The sequence below is a fragment of the Malurus melanocephalus genome, unplaced genomic scaffold (genome assembly GCF_030028575.1).
Source record: "Malurus melanocephalus ecotype Western Australia unplaced genomic scaffold, MMel_1.1 scaffold_178, whole genome shotgun sequence".
In the NCBI taxonomy this organism is placed as follows: domain Eukaryota; kingdom Metazoa; phylum Chordata; class Aves; order Passeriformes; family Maluridae; genus Malurus; species Malurus melanocephalus.
Window position 1 is genome coordinate 338338 of NW_026623410.1, and position 20548 is coordinate 358885.

Consider the following 20548-nt stretch of genomic DNA (forward strand, 5'->3'; position numbering starts at 1 on the left):
ACAAACAGTGATGATTGCCACCTTAKTTCTTGGCACTAAACAAAAGGAGCTGAATCTGGTTAAGTCTTCATGCCTTGGAATGTTAAAATATATCACCATGAGAGGCATAACCAGTGTGTGTTGCAATGTTTTATTGTATAACTAACCAAACTGCCTCCTTCAGTGCTTCTCTGTGCTCCTGTGTATGAGAAGGGAGATGTTTTCTGGTTGCAGCACCTCCCACAGTGAATTTAACAGACTTGTCTCCATGTTTTTCTTATGTTGGTGGAAACGGCTGCATTAGGTTTGAGTGTTCTTTACCAGTTGTGGGTRTGCTTATGAGCTATCCCAAAACCTTACCTCTGAACAATGAGGCTTTAAARTATCTTTGATGCATCCTTTTCCTCTTTCCTCCTAGGAGCTGGGACATACACGACCTCTTCACTGAGTACAAAGACTGCCAGCACCTCAGACCCTCCTAATATCTGTAAAGTGAAACCCCAGCAGCTGCAGACAAGCAGCCTGGCTTCTGCCAGCCACTTTTCCCAGCTGAGCTGCATGCCATCCCTCATTGCCCMGCAGCAGCAAAGTCCCCAGGTCTATGTGTCTCAGTCTGCAGCAGGTAATGGTGTTTGTGGCTGAGAAACTGCTTTCTTTGAGTTCTGAAGCTAGAGTTGAATTCGATTCTGGTTGCTCTCTGCTGTGAAGACAGAATGATACAGAGCATTCTTTAAGCAGATATTCACTGATTGTCTTACTCTAAATCTGCATTGCTTTATCAAGAAGTACAAAGGTAGTGCTGTGTTAGTTTGTTGAGGAAAGGAAGTTTGGGTCTCTTAATGCACCATTTTTCTGTTGCAGAATTGTAAATTGCTATTTAAGACCAGGAATGATTTAGTCTTAATTTCTTTCCTAAAATGCTACAGTAGTTGAGAGTTGTGACTCTTTTTGTTTAAGGAAAATCCTACATCTAGTTAACAATCTAGTTAAAATATGTGACAGTATAACAAGCTCTTACCCTTCACCCAAGTGCTTTTTTGGTCAGAATCTGTTGCTTTTGCCCTTCAAAATTGTGTGGAATTGAAGATATCTATGCAAGATTGATTGATAGATTCTGGGGATGAATTGGAAAAGATAGCAAAGCTGGTGAGGTACCCAACTMTCCAGTTCTGTTTCTTCTCCCAGGCTCTCTGGTGGAAGAAACAATGGGAAGTACTGACAGTAGCTGTATTTCTAACTCTTGATGAAAACCTTTCTAGAAGGGAGATGTTAGGAATCGGGTATTAATTGTATTGCTCTTCCTGAGGTGCTACAGCTCAAATCCCAGCGTTTTATATGGATACAAGTCATCTGTTCAATACCCAGCATGCACGTTTGGCACCACCTTCTCTGGCCCAGCAGCAAGGCTTTCAACCAGGGCTTTCCCAGGTATTTGGGGATTCCTAACTYGCCTTTTTCCCCCTCCCTGTTCATAATTGTCCATTATATTTTAAGTTCTCCTAATGATTTAATGGGGGCAGGGGAGAGTGAGATGAAAGACTGCAAAAAATGAGGTCCTGTCTGCCTTTGCTGTTTCCATCTGTTGTACACAGGCGGTGTTTGATTATTTATTATGAGAATTGAGAGGATAAGCTTCCATTCACAATTACATATGCAAGTAGATACTCCTGGGAGGTGTTTCCATGGCCATGTTAATCCAGGCTTCCTCAACTTTTGTAGTACAAAATTATATGCAGTCTTATGCAGTTGTTTTGTACGCAGATCTGAATATTTCACTCAGTTTCTGCTAGTTATTTGTGAGGAAAAGTATAAAATTGAACTAAAAGTCATTTTCTTATGGGCAAGAATACTAGCTCTGCATGCAGCCTTGGGATTTGACATTCTTATTTTATATTTCATAATCCTACACAAACCCTGGCACACATTTAACTGCAGCTTTTTTTACATGGCTTTTCATGTTTGCTCTTTTATGCAGCCTGCTTCAGTTCAGCAGATCCCCATCCCCATCTATGCACCTCTGCAAGGACAGCATCAAGCTCAGCTCAGTTTAGGAGCAGCCCCAGCTGTTTCCCAAGCCCAAGAGTTGTTCAATTCCTCCTTACAACCTTACAGGTGGGTAGCATGCAAATTTCTTTGGAGTTTTAGTGTCAGAATTACTGAACTTGTTTGCTTGCAGACTTGTGTTCTGTGCTCCAGAGCTGCCTCATGTTCCTGTCTTCACCAAAATCTCATCTATTGGTCTGAGAACTCTGTGGATTTTTCTGGGTCATGCAGATCTAGTTGTGAAATAATGGGTTCCAAAATTATTGCATGGTAGTTGCATCTTTAGGAATCCAGGCTAAAGAGCTGAAAACATCAGTCATACTAAGAGAACAGAAAATGTCTGTCCCTTTAGTACAGGAATTCACTTGTTTTTTCTAATCAAACCAATATTGGAGTCTTGAAACGCTTAGAAGTCCTAGTTTGAACTCAGGTGGTAAAAACTTCGTTTCAGATGGGTGAGGGGTAGCAGGGAATGTTTTAGAATGTTTTGTGTTTGCTGCAAAAGAGAACAGTAAGACCAGTATCTCTCAAATGGCACTGATAGCCAAACTTCCACTGCAACCTTTCCAAAGCTTCCTTGCACTTCCTACCAAAACTGATTCACAGTGGTATAGTTCTGACAAATGTTGTTAGTTCCACTTTGAGAAAGCTTCTTTGGAAGTTTAATTAGAGAGTTTTGCATGGGTTGTTGGAAAATCTGCTTGCAATGTAGAAGGCTGAGGCCACAGAAGGTTTAATTAACTACATTTGTATCCTGACTTTGTGCTTGGCTGACTTTGTGGGACCAAATATTGCTTGTCCTGCTACAGCTGACAAAAGCTGTTGCAAACAGTTGGCTAATTGCAGAAACACAATCAGGCTGGCATGTGGTCCAGATTAAATAAATCTGATCACACACAAACATGGCATTAATGGAGTTCTGACAGTATGAATACTTCACCCACATAGTAAATGTGCAGAGGAGGGTAAGCTTTGAGATGTACAGGTTGTTGGTTTAAAATAAAACAACTGAAAGTTAAAAATCAATTTAAAAGAACTTGTAAAAAAAGTTTTGGCTACATTGAAGACAATCCTCTGTATACAATCCAGAAAAGCTTTTCTGCCCCGAGTATGGCTGCAAGAGTGTTTTGCAGTGAAGGAAGGGTGCAGAAAAAGCTCACCCAGGTGCTGCAGGCCAGCACATCCCACCACACCAGCACCTTAACAGGACCAGTGCTGTGCTCAGACATATCCACCACAGGATAAAGTAAAAAGTGGTTTTACATCAAAAACACTCCTCTGATTGCCAAAGCTTTGACAGGAGTATTTATTTAAAAACTTCTTGATTCTTCAGTCTGAAGGTGGCTACTCACCAAACTCTTAATGGGAATGTTTAGATAAATATTTGTGATGAACTGAAACAACCTGTCTGTGTTGCTTTGCTCTACTGGCTTTGGTCTTCTTTAAACAAACTGCAACTTCCCTGTGCTGGTGACAAAGGAATATCTGGTTGAAATTAAAGGCTGTGATGTCTTTTGAAATGAAAATATTTATTTGGAAGCTACAATTGTCAACATCCAGTGATTTGGGCTGGAAGTATCAGAAATTGGACTGTGGAGTCAAGAGAACAAAGCAGTTCACTTCGTGACTAAGTGGGGATACTCACATGTGCTTTCCCATCCTGCCTTGTAGAACAGGAACTAAGAACTGGCAGCTTCTCTATGTTACAGTTAAGTTATCCAAGAATTATTTCAGCATGCACATCTAAATAGCTAATTGTGATTGAACATTTTAGTAAAAAGCTTCATCCTTTTTTGCTGTGGCCTTTAGTAGCAACTATTACTCTGTTGTTACAGAGCAAATTGAAAAAAAAATCTACTTTTCTCGGGTGAAAATGTGTTCAGTAGAACTAAGCATGCTAATTCTGTTTAAAGCATATAAACTGTGCTCTTAATTTGTGGTGGCTCATTGTTGAACTTTGTCAGAATTTTTCTATTTGGTGCTTCAATCTCTTGCAGATCCCAGCAAGCTTTTATGCAGAGTGGTTTGTCTCAGCCATCACCAGTGGTTCTGTCTGGCACAGCCTTACACAACTTCCCAGCAGTGCAGCACCAGGAGCTGGCTAAGGCACAGTCCAGCCTGGCATTCCAGCAGACTTCCAACACTCAGCCTATTCCCATCTTATATGAGCATCAGCTTGGGCAGGCTTCAGGGCTGGGAGGCTCTCAGCTGATTGATACACACATTCTGCAGGTAGGAAATGCTCCTGATGTAAAACTTCTGCACTGGGTTGATGCAGGAAAWCAAGTCTTGCTTAGCTTGGGTGGCAGGAAACTTCAGACACTTAAAAGAGAATGTTCTTGTAATGAATGAACCATTAGCATAATCTCTGAAATGAGGCTTGTTCCCCAAATTACAAGGCTCCTTGCGSTCTGTCATTAATTAGAGCTTCGGGTTTCATTTCTGTTATGATGATAAAGGGCTGTTCACCAAATGAGAGCTTTATCACAAAGTGAAACCTTCAGCTCTGTCAGCTTCCCATGCTGTGGTTTCTCCTGTGCTGATTGATGTACCACAGAACTGCTCTCCTAAATTCTCTGAATGTGATGGTGTCTCTTGCTCTTCCTAGGCCAGAGCTACACTCACTCAGGCTTCAAATCTCTACTCTGGGCAAGTTCAGCAGCCTGGCCAGAGCAACTTCTACAACACTGCACAGTCTCCCAGTGCTCTCCAGCAGGTAAACTATGGCATGGTAAATTTCCTGCATTGTATTCTTCCTAAAAGCATGTTGTGGTTAGTGRTGTCTGTGGGGTGGAAATACAGGGGAGAACTGACACAATCTTTAATTCTTCCAAAATAAAAATTGAAAGTTAATAGTGAAGGAGAGCTACAGCAGCAGCAGCAGTGCACAAACTGAATGGCTGAGAAGTTGGATGACCTGCAGTTGATCTTTCAGTAACAGGCAAAGATTTAATTGGCCCATGGTGTTGCTAATTGATGGAGGAACATGGTGCCTTTATAGAGAAGTGATGGAGAGGGAGAAGGGCAAACTCCAGCTGCTTAGTGCAGCCTAATTGTTAACACCATGAGTGCTCCATATGCCAGTGACAGGCAAYACATAGAAAATAACTGAGAAGTCAGCATGTAGGTGATCATCCAGGGCAGCCAGGTCTGTAACCAGTAACTGCATCAGGAGCTTTGTAAAATAACTCCACTGATTTGAAGGGGTTTTTAATTTGTTCGTGAAAGAATTGCTAAATTGCTGCGTGCAGGCATTCTGTCATATTTACAGGATACTGTCTAGTGGTTTCCATCTTCTGGTTCGGTTTTTTTATTGAAATGGCTTCCAAAAAAAGCTTGTGATGGCTTGACTTACTATAATAGCCTACCTCATATGCAGGAGAAGTTGGCAAGATACAAATCTAAAAGAGTCTAAAAAGAATTGGATGTTGTCTGCTGGAAATCTAGCTCAGAGTTTTAAAGACTTTTCAGAAGGGTTGGTGCAATCTGTTACCCTTCAGAGCAGAATCCTTGTAAGCCTTCCACATTTTGGAATATCTTGTCATTCTCCTGGTCACACTCAGAATGGAATTTTGCAGGTTGTGGATTGCCAGACCAAGACATGCAGTAACTCCTGCCAGTCAGGTCACTGCTGTGGTGTTTCCAYGTTTATCACTACCACTCTGGTGCTTTCAGCCCACAGCACACGTGGTAAACACAAGCAAGGGACTGGCTCTATTTTTTTGGGCATTATTTTTAAGCTCAAACTGCTGTTTTTTGGAGCTCCTGGAAAGTAAAATCTAGTTTTCATCCCACTGTCTTTTGATTATTAAAATTATTTGAAGTARACAAATAAGCAAATGCAGTCCTGTCCCATCCTCCCACCCCCCAGCTGGTTATTTTGTTCTGCCTTTGTTTTCTGAGCTGAATTAAATTTCCCGTGTCACAGAGTGAAATCTTGTTGAATGATGTTCAGGGAGGTAGGAGATCTCATGGAGCTTTGTTTCTGAAAAGCAAACACCCAAATGCCATTAGAACTGATTRTAAAGGCAAGCTGAGCAATAAATTCATTTGCTTGCAGCTCTCTGGATAAATAAATGAACTCATTAGGCCACTTGCCTGGAATAAAGCTGAACTAGAGCTAGGAACGGAAGTTACATAATGGCCTTTATGTCTCTGTTACTGGTGATTTTGTGCTCTCTCTCTCCAGGTGACAGTACCTTTGCCAGGATCACAGATTTCTTTGCCCAACTTTGGATCCACAGCACAGCCACTGATTGCCCTACCCCAATCTTTACAACCACCACTACAGCACACCCCACCACAAGCTCAGGCTCAAAACCTGAGCAGACCTGCACAAGTGACCCAGCCTTTCAGAGGATTGATCCCAGCAGGAACTCAGCACAGCATGATTGCTGCAACTGGAAAGGTAACAACATTGCCACGTCTACAGGACAGAAATTAATTTGAAGCACAGCTGTTTGGTGGTTTACATAACCAGCACAGCAATTCCTGTTGACTTCTTGCATCTTAAAAATCTGCCTCGGCTTTAAAAGATAGAAAARCCCATCAAAGTTAATGCCTTAGTGGCTGGGTCTGTGCATTTAGCTGAGGTTTTGTAGCTAAATTAGTGCTGGTCCATTTGCACTGCAGGAATACCTGATTTGATAGTGACACCATGGACTAGGAGGGTATTCCCTGTAGAAGCCATGTGGAAAATAGCACTGAGCTGCTGTTAGAGCAGCAGGGGAACAGCATGGCTCTGTCACTGCTGGTGGCAGATTCTGGGCCTGCTTGCATTTGTTGCTTCTGGACTCAAACCAGAGCAAGTTGTTTGGGTTCAGGGGTTTCCAGTGCAACAGAGGGGAGTTCAGTGGACTCTGTATTAGCCATAACCTTAAACCAGAATTAAACTCTGCTAATWCTGCTGGGGGTCTGCTTTTCTGAATACCACAGCAAAGAGCATATTAAGAATGTAGCATTGTATGCAAAACAGGAYCTTTGTGTAATGTAAAAAGAAAGGCTGGTCTTGCAGCTCAGAAAAACTGAGTGACAGGTCCAGTAAGGAAATAACACTAAAATAGTGCAAGAAACTTGAATATCCAGGGGGGAATTGTCTCCTCTCTTTATGTGAAGCTGCTAAGGTGATTGCTAATGAGGGGATGTGTGGAGCTGGCTTCCAATCACAAGGTCTCTTGTCTTAGATGGAATCCCAGCTTTACAGGCACCGGGGATTTGCGGATAGTGTGCAGCACTCGGCAGTTGCAGTCCGCTTCCAGGTGAGCAGTGGGTGACACCCCTGGACATGGACACAGCTCAGCTGACTGGCAGGGACAGCAAGGGCTTCCCACCTCAGGGACTCATCTACCTCTGCAGCTGCACCTGAAATCCCTGCAGCTTCTGGCCTRAATTTGAGGGTGCTTTAAAAATACCCCACTGTCCCTATGATTTACAGYTGTGATTAAAAAATTTTAGGCGTTAATTCCATGCCTTGAACAATAATGGCAACCAGAATTTTAGACCACCTAGATGAAGTTTTCTCCTCCTCACCCCCAGAGTGTGTATGCTGATTTTTGCACCGTGCAGTTTTCCAGCTTTATGGGATCTGGCCAAATCTTTTCAGCTTTGTAGTTGTTAGGAGCCCATTTTGCAAGCAGCAGCATGTTTCTTGCTGCAGTTGTCACTGGAAAATGATCACTCATTTCAGCAGAAAATGAGGGAAGAGCTGCAGTGGGATGGTGGCCTTAGATGACTTTTCCTCCCTGCTCTAAGATTCCCATCACGTTGCTACTAAAGCAAGTCAACTTAAAACAGTCTTTGATTTTTAACTGATTTATTGTTGCTGTTTATGCTTCATGGCCATGTGTGGAAATACACTGTTCCAAAGACTAATTTATTCTGTTGAGTGTATCTGCAAAATAGCATGCAAGAGTTATTGCTCCAGTTAGTCTGGAGATCGTTTTGCATGAATGACAGCTCCATTTTTGCTGTGCTTTGGGTTTATTTTTACAGACCTGGACTATTTTATGGTATTCATCTTTCCAGCATTTTTCAGGATTATTTTTAAACATTTTCATGTGGTACCTGAGATGGGAATCTCAGATAAGGAGATCTCAGCTCCAAAACATATCTTTTTTCTTTTTTTTAGGGCCAAATAGATGAAATTACTCTCAGACCCCCTGTCATTATGCAGGAGGATCAAGTTAGAAAGCCAGTACCATTGCTGCAAGTGCCAGATAGGGCAAGAAAATTGTACACAGAGGTGCTTGTGGTGCTGGGCCTGTCCTAATTATAAGAGGCTGTTCTGCAGTCAGGCTTTCATCTCCACTTAAGTGACCTCTTTTCATTGAGGTAAGCTAACGGCTGCTTAGCAAATGTAATTTTTTAAATTAGAATTAACATGTCAATTGCTGTGTTTTTCAGATATCAGAAATGGACCTGAAGGCCTTTGGAGGTGGCATTGATGTTAAACCTGGAACTCCACCGGTTACTGGCAGAAGTACTACCCCAACCTCCAGTCCCTTCCGGTAAACCTCCCTTAAGCTCAAAATTCCTTGAAACCACAGCTAGAAAATGTACCTAATCATGCATGAGCAGCCCATTCTGGAAGGTATGAGGTGAGGGGCCACTGATACAAGRTACAGTGCTTAATCTGAGCTTACCAGCAGCATTCCAGTAGGTCATCACATCTGCTGGGGTTAAACAGAAGTAAACAGCTCTGAAATAAAAGGTGAAAAATACTGTTTTGGGTAAWTGAAACTTAGCAAGTCATGTGAAATGACCTGGGGTTGTACCAGAAGTGGCAGCAAGGTGTGCTTTGGGATAAAACTGTAAAATAGTTTGATTTGTGGTGTTCAAAGTGAAAACACAAAGGCTTAGGCAGCAATTGTGGCAGTAGTTCTCTTAGAGGAGTAAGGAGGTTGTTGGAAGATGTGTAAACTGCTCACAAGTGAAATTAGTAAACAAAACAGACTCCTTTAAGCTCAGAGTGTTGGTGTGTGGAGCTTAGCCTGTGTCCCTGCCACTGGTGCCCCTCTGCTCATTTTACCCRGAGTGCATCACCCACACTCTCTGCACGAGAACTCTGCACGTCAGGCTCTGTCTCCTAAAGAAGGCTCCTCACTCTTTTCTCTTTGAGGGCTCTTTGCTGCCCTTCCCCCAGATAATCAGTCAAGCTTTGTGTAATTCATGGTGATTCAACATCTTGGAAGTTTTAATGGAGGGCCGTGTTGTTAGCCAAATAAAGCATTTTCTGTGAATTCTTGAAATCTGTTCAAGTGCATTTTGAAACATTTGACACCAGGTCAGAGTAAAAGCAGCTGCACATTCACTGCCTGTTGGGACAAGCTCTGAACTTGCCATGATAAAGAGTGACTGTAAAGAAGCAGGACTGAACATAGGATAGCAGGGATGGGAAGGGGAACACACATCATCAGTGTTTGTGTCATGAGGACTTGGGGGAAAGGGCTCTTTCATACAGACATACCCTGGAATCTGTCCATAGCCTAAATACTTCTGATCATGCTTTCTCTTTGAATTCTGAAGTTCTGAGTTTGTTTGCATATAGAAGAAGCTTCTATAAAGAAGTTTCACATCAGCTTCTCCAGGAGATTTATTTTCCCCCCTCCCATGATGAATTTCTAGTTAAGTTCTAACAAAAGTTCTCACAACCTCTGAGTGAAAGAAGTTGATTTTAACTGGAGTTCTATCCTTTAGGGCCAGTTCTACAAGTCCTAACAATCAGTCCAATAAAATGAACAGCATTGTCTACCAGAAGCAGTTCCAGTCAGCAGCTGCCGCTGTGAGAATGACACAGCCCTTTCCTGCACAATTTGCACCACAGGTAGGTGACTGGTGGCTTCCTACAAACAGATTTGTTTCTCTGTATGACCTGGTGGCTCTCACTCAGTTGTGTTTCCTCAGGCCTTATCACGGGGAGATACAAAATGGAATCCTTAAAATGAAATGGCATAAGAAACCTGATTTCAAGATCAAAGCAAAAAATTACCCCTCTGATCTTGCTTACTGATTTTGTGGTGGTTAATTTTGAGTTCTGTGCACGCTGAGGAGTTTAAGTTGTGAATGATGTAGAACAGTGTTCTGACTTCCCCAGGCAGCTGTAATGCACCTCGTGCTGCAAAAACAGGTGATTTGCTTGGGAAGGGGAGAAGCTTCGTGTCTCAGAAGGGTCCCAGTGCATATTATACATGTGTAAAGACAAAGCAGATTTGCAGCTCTGAARTATCAGAGGAGCAGTTCAGGTTGGAAAGGATCTCTGAGGTCACACAGTCCATCCACGGCAGGGCTGATGGCACAGGTTTGATTTGCTTTGGCATTGCAGGGAGCACAGCTTACAAGGGCGGTGCATCCCTGTACAGGTGACTGGAGCCAGGCTGCTAGGGAAATGGAGCCTCTCTAAAAGTGTCAGATACTTCTGTGTCTTCCTTTTAGCATTGCAGTGTTTGATTGCAGGACTTGTGATGTGGTTTGTGGATTGTCACYGGCAGAAACTGCCTCACCTTCCTGGGGCTGCCTTTCAGCAGTGATTGCTCCACTGCCTTGTGAGGGTCTTGTCCCTTGTTGCAGCTGGGTTGAAGTTGTTGGTGCTGCTTTCAGGCACAGCAGCACTACAGGGCTGGTTGTCTCTTGCAGTTCAAGGCTGTTTCCTTGACGTTCATTTCTTAGCAGAGCAGTGACTTTTTCCCCTTTAAGATAATGCCAACATACAAGCAAGTTGGCAACTTTCTAATTGAGAAATGTCTCTTTTTGTTGTTTTTCCCCCACTTAGATCCTCTCTCAGCCTAACCTGCTCCCTCCATTGGTAAGAGCCCCATTTACTAACACCTTCCCAGCGCCTGTTCAGAGGCTGCCGGTAGTTCTGCATAGTCAGATGCCGTCTCAGATGACCACAGGCCTTATGAGCCACCCTCAGTTACCACGTGTGGCCAGAGGTCCTTGTGGATCAGTCCCTGGAGCCAGAGGCACTCAGGCCCAGGCTGCGCTGAAGGCTGAACGAGACGTGAAGGTCAGTATGTGAACAGCAGTGCTGTTAGCAGCAGTTCAGTCTGACAGCTCCCAGGGCAGGGATGTGTCTGCAGACATAAAATWAAGTGCCTCTGGACCCCAAGCCAGCAGCCAGGCCCTTAACAGCTGAACACAGACCTTCTCTAAGCCCTGTTGTTTTTTAATAAGAATTTTAGACTCAAATACTTGTAGGGAGCTTCCTGTCTCAAGTGGTCTTGTGGGCAGCAGTTGTGGAGCTCCACTGCTGTCCAAGGCAAACGGAGGTGTCAGGAGCCTGGTTATTCCTGAAGGAGCAGTGAAGCTGCACACCTGGCTGTTAGCTATTGTTTCATCCCCAGCTCCTCCTGTTCCAGCCAAGTCTCACTCCTTGGTGACTCTGGAGAGTCATTTCCCAGTGGTTTGAAGTGTGGTAGAATGCAGTACATGGTACACTCTGCAGAAGAGGGGGCTGCATTTCAGTAGCAGTTGATGACAGTCACCTAATTTGTTACAGCACTTTGGGACCCTTCAGTTTGAGGCAAACTCTTCTTCCAAGGCAGAACTGCAGTGTGGGAGATGTGTAGGGACACCTTYGGACACTGAGCCTGTTTGCTGCAGAAAAGAAGTTGCTCAAATAGGTTGTACTTGGAGCTCCCTTCATCCTGTGCCATTCCTGTAACCTGTGCACTGAGGTGTCAGAGCAGGAGAGTGAGTGCGGTGTTCTGGGTATGCACGGCTGTAGGAGAAATAATTACCCCTTAAATTCCAGGGGGTTGTCCATTTTCTACCATGAGGTTTTGCAACCTGTRGATGCTTACCAGGTGATGCTTAATTGTCCTGAGTGTGTCCTGTGGGTTAAATATGGCCAGTCAGAGCAAATACTAACACACAGTTCTGGTTTCCTTAATCTGCAAGCACTGCTGGCAGGAGTGAGAGTTACTGTCATGCTTGGTTACTGGTGATCAAGTCATCCACCTTAACCTCAGGGAATGGCTGAAATTTGGGCAAAAGGTTTCAGGTGTCCATGTGGCTCCAGTAAAATCCTGCACACCAGAGTTCACAGGTTTGTTTTCTGTTCTGTTGCTGCTTGAGTTACTTGGAGCAACACACAGTGTGAGAGCCAAGGCCTCTGTTACAGACTTTTGTTGTTTTGTYCRCCCTKTTGTTGTGTGTGTGTCCCAGCCCCRTTYTTTTGTAAAAAAGCAGAAAATACTTGGAGAGGGCTTAGTGCCTATATTGTAGCTGTGGTTCCTTGTGTTAAGATACTCCTTTTAAATTTAAAATAAAAAGATACTTGACTGCTTTGGGCTTAACTGTTCAGCTTTGGAATGATGGAATTCTGAATGGAACTTCTGCAGCCTGGGCAGGAAAGCCCAGTTGCTAGCTCTGAAGTGTCTGGTCTGCACAGTATCAAAACTGTAACTGGAACATGTCACAGGCTGAATTGCACAGGTGCAAGTCAGGGTGACCGGCAGGATTCCAAGGAGGGAAGGCAGGCAGTAGTTTGCTGCCTGGGATGAGAGCCTGCTCGGAGCAGGAAACAGATCAGGCTTCACTTTACACACAACACAGTATTGACCCTGGTTCACTCGCATCCCAGAGTCTGTGTCCAGAGCCACGGGGGGGTAAAAAGGAGTGCTCTGACAGTGCTGCTGTGAGAGGCCCTGTGAGAGGCTCCAACAGCCCTGCTGTGAGTGCTCCGGAGGTCAGCACACCCAGCACGAGCACTGACAGCTGGAGTGGCCCTCAGGGCCTCTGCTCACCCCTGCCCTGTGCTCTGGGGAAGCTGCAGTTGGAGCCTGCTCTCAGCAGTGTTCATACTTGTAAAGCTCTGCAATAGTAGTGGCATGAAAAGATATTAAATAGTACTTGAAACCATTGTCCCTGATGCTTTTTCAGGGAAGGATTAGGAAGAGCATGGGAAGCCTGGGCATAATGTTAAACTACTGCTGAGGAGCCAAGCACCCAGATGTGSTGAMATCAGGGAAGCAGCAGGATGGACACTGCCTTTCTGGGAAAGTCTGGCCACTACTGTCAGTCTTTCCCCTTTCATAGGAGAAATACTTTAGTGAAGTCACTCATATTCCAATGCCCTCTTTTCAGTAAACTTGTTTTCTCCCTCTCTTAAGGCAAAGCAGAGAGCAGAGGTCCTTCAGTCCACCCAGAGATTCTTTTCAGAGCAGCAGCAGCAGCAGCAGAACAAACCCATAGGAGGCAAAGCTCCGAAAGTGGAGGAAAACGGGAGCAAACCCTCCGAGGCAATTGCTGACTCTTCAGGAGTCTGCCAGGACAAAGCCGAGGAAAAGCCAACCCCTGCGCCTGCTGCCACACCGAAACCTGTTAGAACTGGACCAATCAAACCTCAGGCAATCAAAACCGAGGAAACAAAATCTTAAAGGCTGTGTTCCCACGGAGGGGGGGGACAGGGGAGGGAGGGCGAGGTGTCAGCAGCGTCAATTTGTAGCCCGAAGGATGAAGAGCAGCCCGCTCTCCCTGCCGGGCTCCGAGCAGCCTCAAGGGGCATAGAAGCGGCAGCAGTTGTGGTGGCAGCTGCTGCGTGTCCAGCTGAGCCCCTGGGCTCTCGGGGCTCCTGTCTGCTCTAACAGCATGAAGGCTGCTTTCAGGGCATCCTGGTTTGGCTCGCACCCGCCCGCTTCCCAAAGCCACAACACAGAGAAGTAGCAACGGCAGGGAAGAAAGTGGTGGGGAGGCATTTCCTAGCTGACACAATGACTTCTCTTATTTTCTTCAGGCTCTGATCTTCAGCTGCTATTTATCTTTTTATAAACCCATGAGTATGAGAACGTGCAGATCTGAAGATGGTGCTGGGCCAAGTAATGTGTGTTAAGTTTTTAGTGACTTAAGCTTCTATCTTGTATAAACAGAGGGATCCATGTATTTGCCACACGAGGTTTAACCTCACACGGAGTAACGCTGGCAGTGTTGGATTTCCCTCTGAAGGCAGTGCTTTGCTGGCTGCTGCTGCTTGGATGACAATTTACTGCATTTAGATCACCATATGAAAAAAGCTACTTGGCCACCTGTGTCCTTTCCACCTGCTGCCCCCTCAGTGGCTCTCACCCCTGGAGTTGAAGGTTCGTTGCATCAATAGTCAGATTTGTTCCGTTCACCCCTGTCCAGCTGTCTTTATATGATGCGAGTGGTCCCTAAACGGTTTCCAGTTCCTGTCTGTAACACAGCAACGAGCACTTAAACTGTGCCACGAGAATAAATGAAACCTTATCAGATTAACGAGAGTTTTATCTCAAAGGTGCATTCTTTATATCAGAGCTGCATCGCACCACCTCCTTGCCCACAGTGTGCTGGAAAGTAGAATCAAGTCAAATAAATGCCTTTTTAATTGTATCCTCTAGTATTCTAGCTGTAGGACAGTACTGTATGATACTTCTGTGAATGTAAGATATCCTGTACCTGCTTATGATATGTAGTAGTGACTGTGCTATACTGGAGCTGTTTTTAATAATGTTATTCTAGAGGTTTTTTTCCAGACAATGATTGAAAAAGCTAATAAAAAGCACCAGGTACCACATCAGTAGCAGAATTTGCTGGTTTTTTCTGGGATTTTTTTTTCTTTTTTTTTACATTTTTTGGAAGGAAGAGTTGAAAGTCTAATGTGTATAATTTTGTTCAAATGACTGCAGAAGCTGGAAAGGCTGTTGCTGCTATTGATGCCTAGTGAATCGCTATTGGTTATCTTTTTATATAAATATATATATAATTTGAATTTTTGGAAACTAGCTGTGATGTCAACTTTGGAAAAAAGTATCCCACTTGTAGTGTGAGTTGGCATTGTACAGAAATTAACAGCCATATTGGTCTAGAAATGTTAAACTTAATTTTTTTTCCATTTGTACAGGGGTAACGCACTGTATGAATATGTACGGTCTTATTTACATGGGTTTGATTACAGAAACTAATAAAGTATTCTCTAAATAAAGCCCTGGGTGATCTCATGATTGGTGCAGTGCTGCAGGAGGTGAGTGGAGAGCCCGGCACTGCATTCCCAAGGGAAAGGACAGCTCCTTTGTGTATCCTGGCACTCTGACACCCCTGGCCTGCGGGATCTGGGACAGGCAGGACACGCTCAACTGGCCACCAGAGGGAACTTGCTTCCCACAAACACCTTTGGTGTCTGGCTCTTTGAGAAGCAATTCCTGCCTGGGGAGAAGGTGCTGGCTGGCTCTGCACCTCTGATCACAGGGAGAGCAGAAAGGTGGCTCTGCAAGTGCCAGGAGTTGGTGTTGCTGCCAACCCCTGGTGCGTTGGGAAGCAGYGGCTCGGGGCCATCTGAGGAGCTGGAGTCCTTTCCTGCCCAGGTTGGTTTGGGTCAGGCTGAAACTGCAGCAATATGGAGCAAATAAAAGGTGCTGAATCCACAAATGGAGCCGTGGGCAGAAGGAACCTCTGAAGGTAATTCACCCTTTTTACAAGGATCTGTGCAAGCACAGCTGCAGTAAATGCTTGGGAGAGGAGGGTGGACTTGGGGGAATTGAGGGAATGTAGACACTGCTTCCATCTATAAATGTGCTACAAAAGTAACTKAGCTGTGGTGATGTCTCCCTGCTTTGAGGTTGTCTCCTGCCTGTTTCAYCTTGGAAGGACACCCCAAAGTGGGAACTCATGCACCAGAATGTTCTATTTTTAAAGAAATGCTGCTGAAAGGATTAATGTTAAATTCTGTAGTAATAAAGCCATGAGGAAGTCAGAGGAATTTCCCACAGTCGGCTGTGGGAATGTACCAGGCTTTGGACTATTTCRTGCACAGAGCAGAAAAAGGGGAGTATTTCTGCAGAAGTTTAGTTAAAAGCAAACACTTGGGCGTCTTGTGCCTCCAAATAACCTGGGTTTGATGTGTGTCTCTCAAAGCTTGAACCTGGCTGTCTTTGAGGCCAGGTGGAGCTTTCAGTCATTGACCCTGGTTCACTGAATATTTTTATGACATTTAATCAGATAACTTGCTCCTAGCTATTTACGCTAGAGTAGCTCTTGCTTTTTTAATWTGAGTGGGATTTGGTGCTTAATCTCTTTTCTAAGACTCTGGTCATCAGAAATAATTGTGCTGAACCTCCCAGAAATTAGAGAACTATTTTGTTGTGGGAATTCGATTTCTTTTTCCTTAATAATGTTGAGGCTGTGAAAAGGCTGTGACTTTTCTYGAGGGCAGGAGCCAGAAGGGGGTTAACTGTGACTGGGGCCAGATCCAGCAATCCCCCTGGGCTCAGGCTGGCTTCTTGCTGGGATGTGGGCAGGGAGGGCTTGTTTTCCCAAAGCCTGTTAAGTAAAGCTGTGTATTCAGCACTGTTCAGCTCCAGCCCAGCTTTCTGGAAATCCTGTGTACATTGGCTTGTCTTCCTTTATTTTCCCAGTCAATTAAGAGATGGACTTCCCAGCCTGAAAAGGCCCCAGCGTGGGGAGGGTGGGAGCGGTCTGCCCTCRGTGTCTGGGCTCACCGAGGTGCTGCTGCTCCCTGGGGCTCTGCACAAACCCTGCCTTTCATCCTGGGGCTTGGCTCACACCTCCAGGGAGCTGTGGGGTGAAGGGGGGCTCCTACCTCACCTCCCATCCTGTTTTGGGACAGAAACGCCTTTCTCCCATCCTTGGGGGCAGGTTTGCTGTGCATTGCTGGCTCTTGTTGCTGCCCTCTTTGCYCTCCSTGGCCCTGGTGGGCACCTGACAGCYCCTCCTGCTCCTGGGTGACCCCCACTGCTTCCCTCACCCACATTGTGCCCGGGCCCCTGGTGTCCCAGCTCTGTGACAGTGATGGGGGTCGTGTTCCTGATCCACCTGGGCTGGGGCATTTCCCTGATCACCAGTCAGGGAAATGCCTTCAGTGGCTCAGGTGAGAATCCAGGCCTGCCCAGGAGCAGGAATGGGTCTTTCAGCCTCCTCCCTCCACCTGCTGGGGTCCCACTTGCTGCCCACCCTCACAAACAAATCTTACACATACCTTAAGTCTCACTTTCTGCAACCCTCACATATTTTTCCAAAATAAAGTGTGGGGATGATGGATAAGCCAAATGCTTCATTATGTTCTATATGCGAATATACAGTACCACACAAGACAACAGTGTTAGTGTCAGGAGGACAGCAATGGGGTGAAGCATGTTACTGAAAATCCCTGTAGCTGTAGGTGATCATCGCAAGTGTCCCACTGTGTTCTCTGTCCTTTTTCACTGCTCCAATACGTGGTGTATTGCTGTCAGAAGCTGCCTTCCAAATGTGGCATTTTCCTGCCCAAGGCTTTACAGCTGCTCCCACCAGCACCTTCAGGTTGTAGGTGCATCAAGAGGGGCACCAACCCACCACATTCCTTGGAAAACAAGCTTGGAAAGATGAGCTGCAAGGCAGCAGTGGTGCTGGGCGATGTTTAATGGGCCAGGATCCTACACAGCCCCTGGGGAATAGGGTTGCTGCTGCCCCAAATGCCAGAGAGGGAGAAAGAAGCTTCCTCCTACAAACTTTCTATAATAAATAGATGAAACAGCGTTTTGGACTGGTGGAGGGAGAGCTGCTGGCCTGGAACAGCCTGTAAAGCTGAAGCACATGGCTGGGAAGGGCTGGGTACCCAGAGGCCACCCGGCTGCAGGATGCTCTGCCAACACTCCTCACCCCTGCTCTCTTGGCTGCATTTTTCCCCCCAATAAAACAAGGCTTGTGCAATGWGTGTCTGTATTCCCTGCTGCTTTTGAGCCTACTCGATGATTTTTGGTGGTGGCTGAACTCCAGGATGCCCCTGGGCACTGGCAGTGTGGAGCTTGTGGATTCTCTGCACGGGAGCTCTGCAGGGCTGGAGCCTGGAAACGACAAACCCCGACCCACAGAGAGAATCGCTGCTCACAGCCGGGAAAACATTTCTTTTTAGGCAGAACCTCCTGGACAGCCCTTCTACCACCTGCCTTGCCCAACCCTCACCATGCCCCAGCCCTCCCTGCTCCAAATTTGCGGTGGCCAGGTTGGATGAGCAGCTCAAGGCTGTGCACTATGTGACACACCTAAAACCCACCGAGGTTGTGGAGACTCATTTCCCTGGCTCTGCCAGGCTCTGGAGCAGCGCTTCATTTCTCTCTGCGGCACTYGAGTACAATCGGGTGTGGCTGGACAGCGTGTGGCCCCCACCATCACCCCAGGCTGCCTGGCCGTGCCGGGGGAAATGGGGAGGGGAGCAGAGGGCCAAGGCACGCACAAGGGGCCCGGGGGCTGAGCCGGCGCATTCCCAGCCGCGGCTCACGCCCGGGAGAGGCGGACAGGGTAGGTGACCATGTTGAAGCTGTCCCAGGCGAAGAGCTGCCGCTCGGAAGGGTTGTAGTCCAGCATGCTGAGGTAGCGGAAGCGGTTCTCGAAGGGGATGCTGAGGGCCCGGCTGGTGCCGGTGGCAGTGTCGTAGGCAAAGTTGATGGTGGCGTTGGGCGCCGAGTAGCTGCTGACGGTGTACAGGGTGCCGCAGATGAGGAAGGAGTTGGCCACCCCCCGCTTGCGGATGTTGGTTTCCCAGGTCCGACGGATCTCCAGCGTGTCGGGGTCCAGCTTGGAGAGGACGATGGCCCCCCGGGCCTTGTCGGTGCTGTAGATGACCCAGAGCCCCGTCTCATCCACCGCCAGGTCGATGTCGGTGTAGCCCCCCCAGGAGTAGGGGTACTGCCCGTGGTAGCCGGCGCCGGGGATCTCCCGCTCGGCCGTGATGCTCTCTCCCCGCAGGTCGTAGCGGGCCACGGAGCGGGAATGGCGGGGCTGGAAGAAGAGCCCGCCGCGGTAGATGACGGCCCCCGTGCTCTCCAGGGGCCGCGGCAGGATGTGCACCTTGGCGGGGTAGCCCCGGGCCAGCTGCTCGGCCTCCTCGTACTGGAAGAGCTGGCGCACCTCGGTGCCCACGGTGTCCACACGCCAGGTGTTGTCCCGCGTGAAGGGGGGCACGGGCTCRGGGTCCTTCATCCACACGCCGTACTTGCCCGCGATGGAGTCTGCCCGGCCGAACACCAYGGGCTCTCCCACCCACACCAGCTGGCCGCAGCCTGCTCGGGGACAGGACGGGAGAGAGAGGGGTCACCGCCAGCCCCTCGCGAGGGCCAGCGCTCCTTGTGAGCAGCGGGACGGCGTGTCCGTACCTGAGTCCTCCTTCCCCGGGCGGCCGAGCGCCGTCTCCTCCAGCAGGCGGGACACGGGAACCTCCGTCCTCTCCGACTGCAGCTCCTGGTAGGTGAGGGGCTGCGGCTCCCAGCGCGGCGCTGCAGCGGGGGCAGGCACAGCGTGAGCGCGGGGCTGAGCCAGCCACCCTCACCTCCCTGCCTGCTCCTGCCSCCCTCGGGGGGCTCCGTGCCGGGCTGTTGCCCCCCAAAGTACCGATGCCTTCGTCTGGAGCCCGGTGCTCCCTTCCACTGCGGCAGGGTACATCTGCGATCTGCTGAGAGGGACCCTGCTCCGCTGACGCTGTTGCCCCCTCAAGTGTTTAATTCTCCTTGGGGAAACTCCTYCCTAATCCCCCAGGTCAGCTCGGTCCCCTTCATCTCCTTTGCTGCGGGGCAGGCGATGGGATGAGGAAGGATGGGGACGGAGGTACGGGGCAATGGGCTGCGACCCCGAGCCCACCATAGTCCCCGAGAGTGGGGGGCAGCMGTGGGGGCACAGAATGGGGACCGCACAGGGACTCGGCCAGTGCGGGGAGAGGCACTGTCGGGGACCGGTGGCAGGGACGCACGGGGGTCCCGGCCCCGCACTTACCCTTGGCGGGGGCACGCAGCGTGTCCCGGCCGGGCCCCTCTCTGCCGGGTGGGCAGCGGGCGGCCCGCAGCCGGGTGATCTCCTGAGCGCTGCTCTCCAGCCGCCTGCCCAGCTCCTCTTTCTCCCGCTCCAGCCGCCCCTTCTCCTCCTCCAGCCGGGACTTGGCCCGCAGCAGCTCCCCGTACGCGGCTTCCAGGCGGGCGGCCGAAGCCACTTGCTGGGGGTCCCGTGCTCCCCCCGGTGCCGAGCCCCCCGCCCCTCGCTCCCGGCTCTCCAGCCGACTCAGGCGGGCGGCGAGGGCGGCCAGCTCGGCGCGCAGCTCGGGCACGCCGCCGGCAGCCTCGGGGCAGGCGGACTCCACGGGGCTGGCGACCGTGAAGGAGTAGGTGCAGTGCCCGGAGCTGTCATGGGCGCGGCGGAGGAAGGCGGTGTCCGCYCGGCCGCCCAGGGCCACGGACCCCCAGAGCAGCAGCCAGACCCCCAGCATGGCCCCGGCGCCGCCACTCTCGGTGCGCCGGGCACCGGCGCCCGCATTTATAGGGGAARAGGGTCGGGGCAGCGGGGGGCGGGCGAGCCGGAACCTTCCAGATGCTCGCGGAGGCACCGGCACTGCCCTGCCGCCTCCCCATGGCCGCTGGCCGGGCTGGGCGTCCGGGGCCGTGTGCCAGGGGTGACGCCGGGGACCGAGGCGGGCGGACCCGCAGCCGGACCCCGTGAGGGCAGCTCGGGGCCAGAGCCGAACCCGAACCCGCCTGTGCCTGCCCCGCCCCGCCGGTCACAGCCCCGCCCCGCCCATCCCGGCTCCGCC

At 48.6% G+C, this 20548-nt stretch overlaps 2 protein-coding genes across 16 annotated transcripts in view; one reads left to right on the forward strand and one right to left on the reverse strand.

Moving 5' to 3' along the window:
- The window catches only part of PRRC2C (proline rich coiled-coil 2C), a 69815-nt gene extending 54869 nt beyond the window's left edge, over nt 1–14946 (forward strand). For 9 of the 15 annotated variants that reach the window (XM_057372744.1, XM_057372756.1, XM_057372754.1 and 6 more), the window contains 10 exons: nt 398–601; nt 1286–1407; nt 1955–2091; nt 4020–4254; nt 4631–4753; nt 6212–6430; nt 7206–7280; nt 8425–8528; nt 9718–9844; nt 13134–14946. In XM_057372744.1, coding sequence (XP_057228727.1) covers nt 398–601; nt 1286–1407; nt 1955–2091; nt 4020–4254; nt 4631–4753; nt 6212–6430; nt 7206–7280; nt 8425–8528; nt 9718–9844; nt 13134–13400 — 1613 coding nt within the window. In that variant the 3' untranslated portion in view covers nt 13401–14946. The remainder of the gene's footprint in view (nt 1–397; nt 602–1285; nt 1408–1954; nt 2092–4019; nt 4255–4630; nt 4754–6211; nt 6431–7205; nt 7281–8424; nt 8529–9717; nt 9845–13133) is intronic. The other 6 variants (XM_057372755.1, XM_057372758.1, XM_057372750.1 and 3 more) reach the window with 5 other exon arrangements.
- Nucleotides 14947–14976: 30 nt separating this feature from the next.
- MYOC (myocilin) lies at nt 14977–20483 on the reverse strand. Its single transcript, XM_057372760.1, has 3 exons — nt 19741–20483; nt 19128–19247; nt 14977–19034 (listed from the first exon to the last, which is right to left on the reverse strand). The coding sequence occupies exons 1-3, from the start codon at nt 20225–20227 to the stop codon at nt 18250–18252; spliced, it is 1392 nt and encodes a 463-aa protein (XP_057228743.1). The 5' UTR covers nt 20228–20483; the 3' UTR covers nt 14977–18249.
- Nucleotides 20484–20548: the final 65 nt, after the last annotated feature.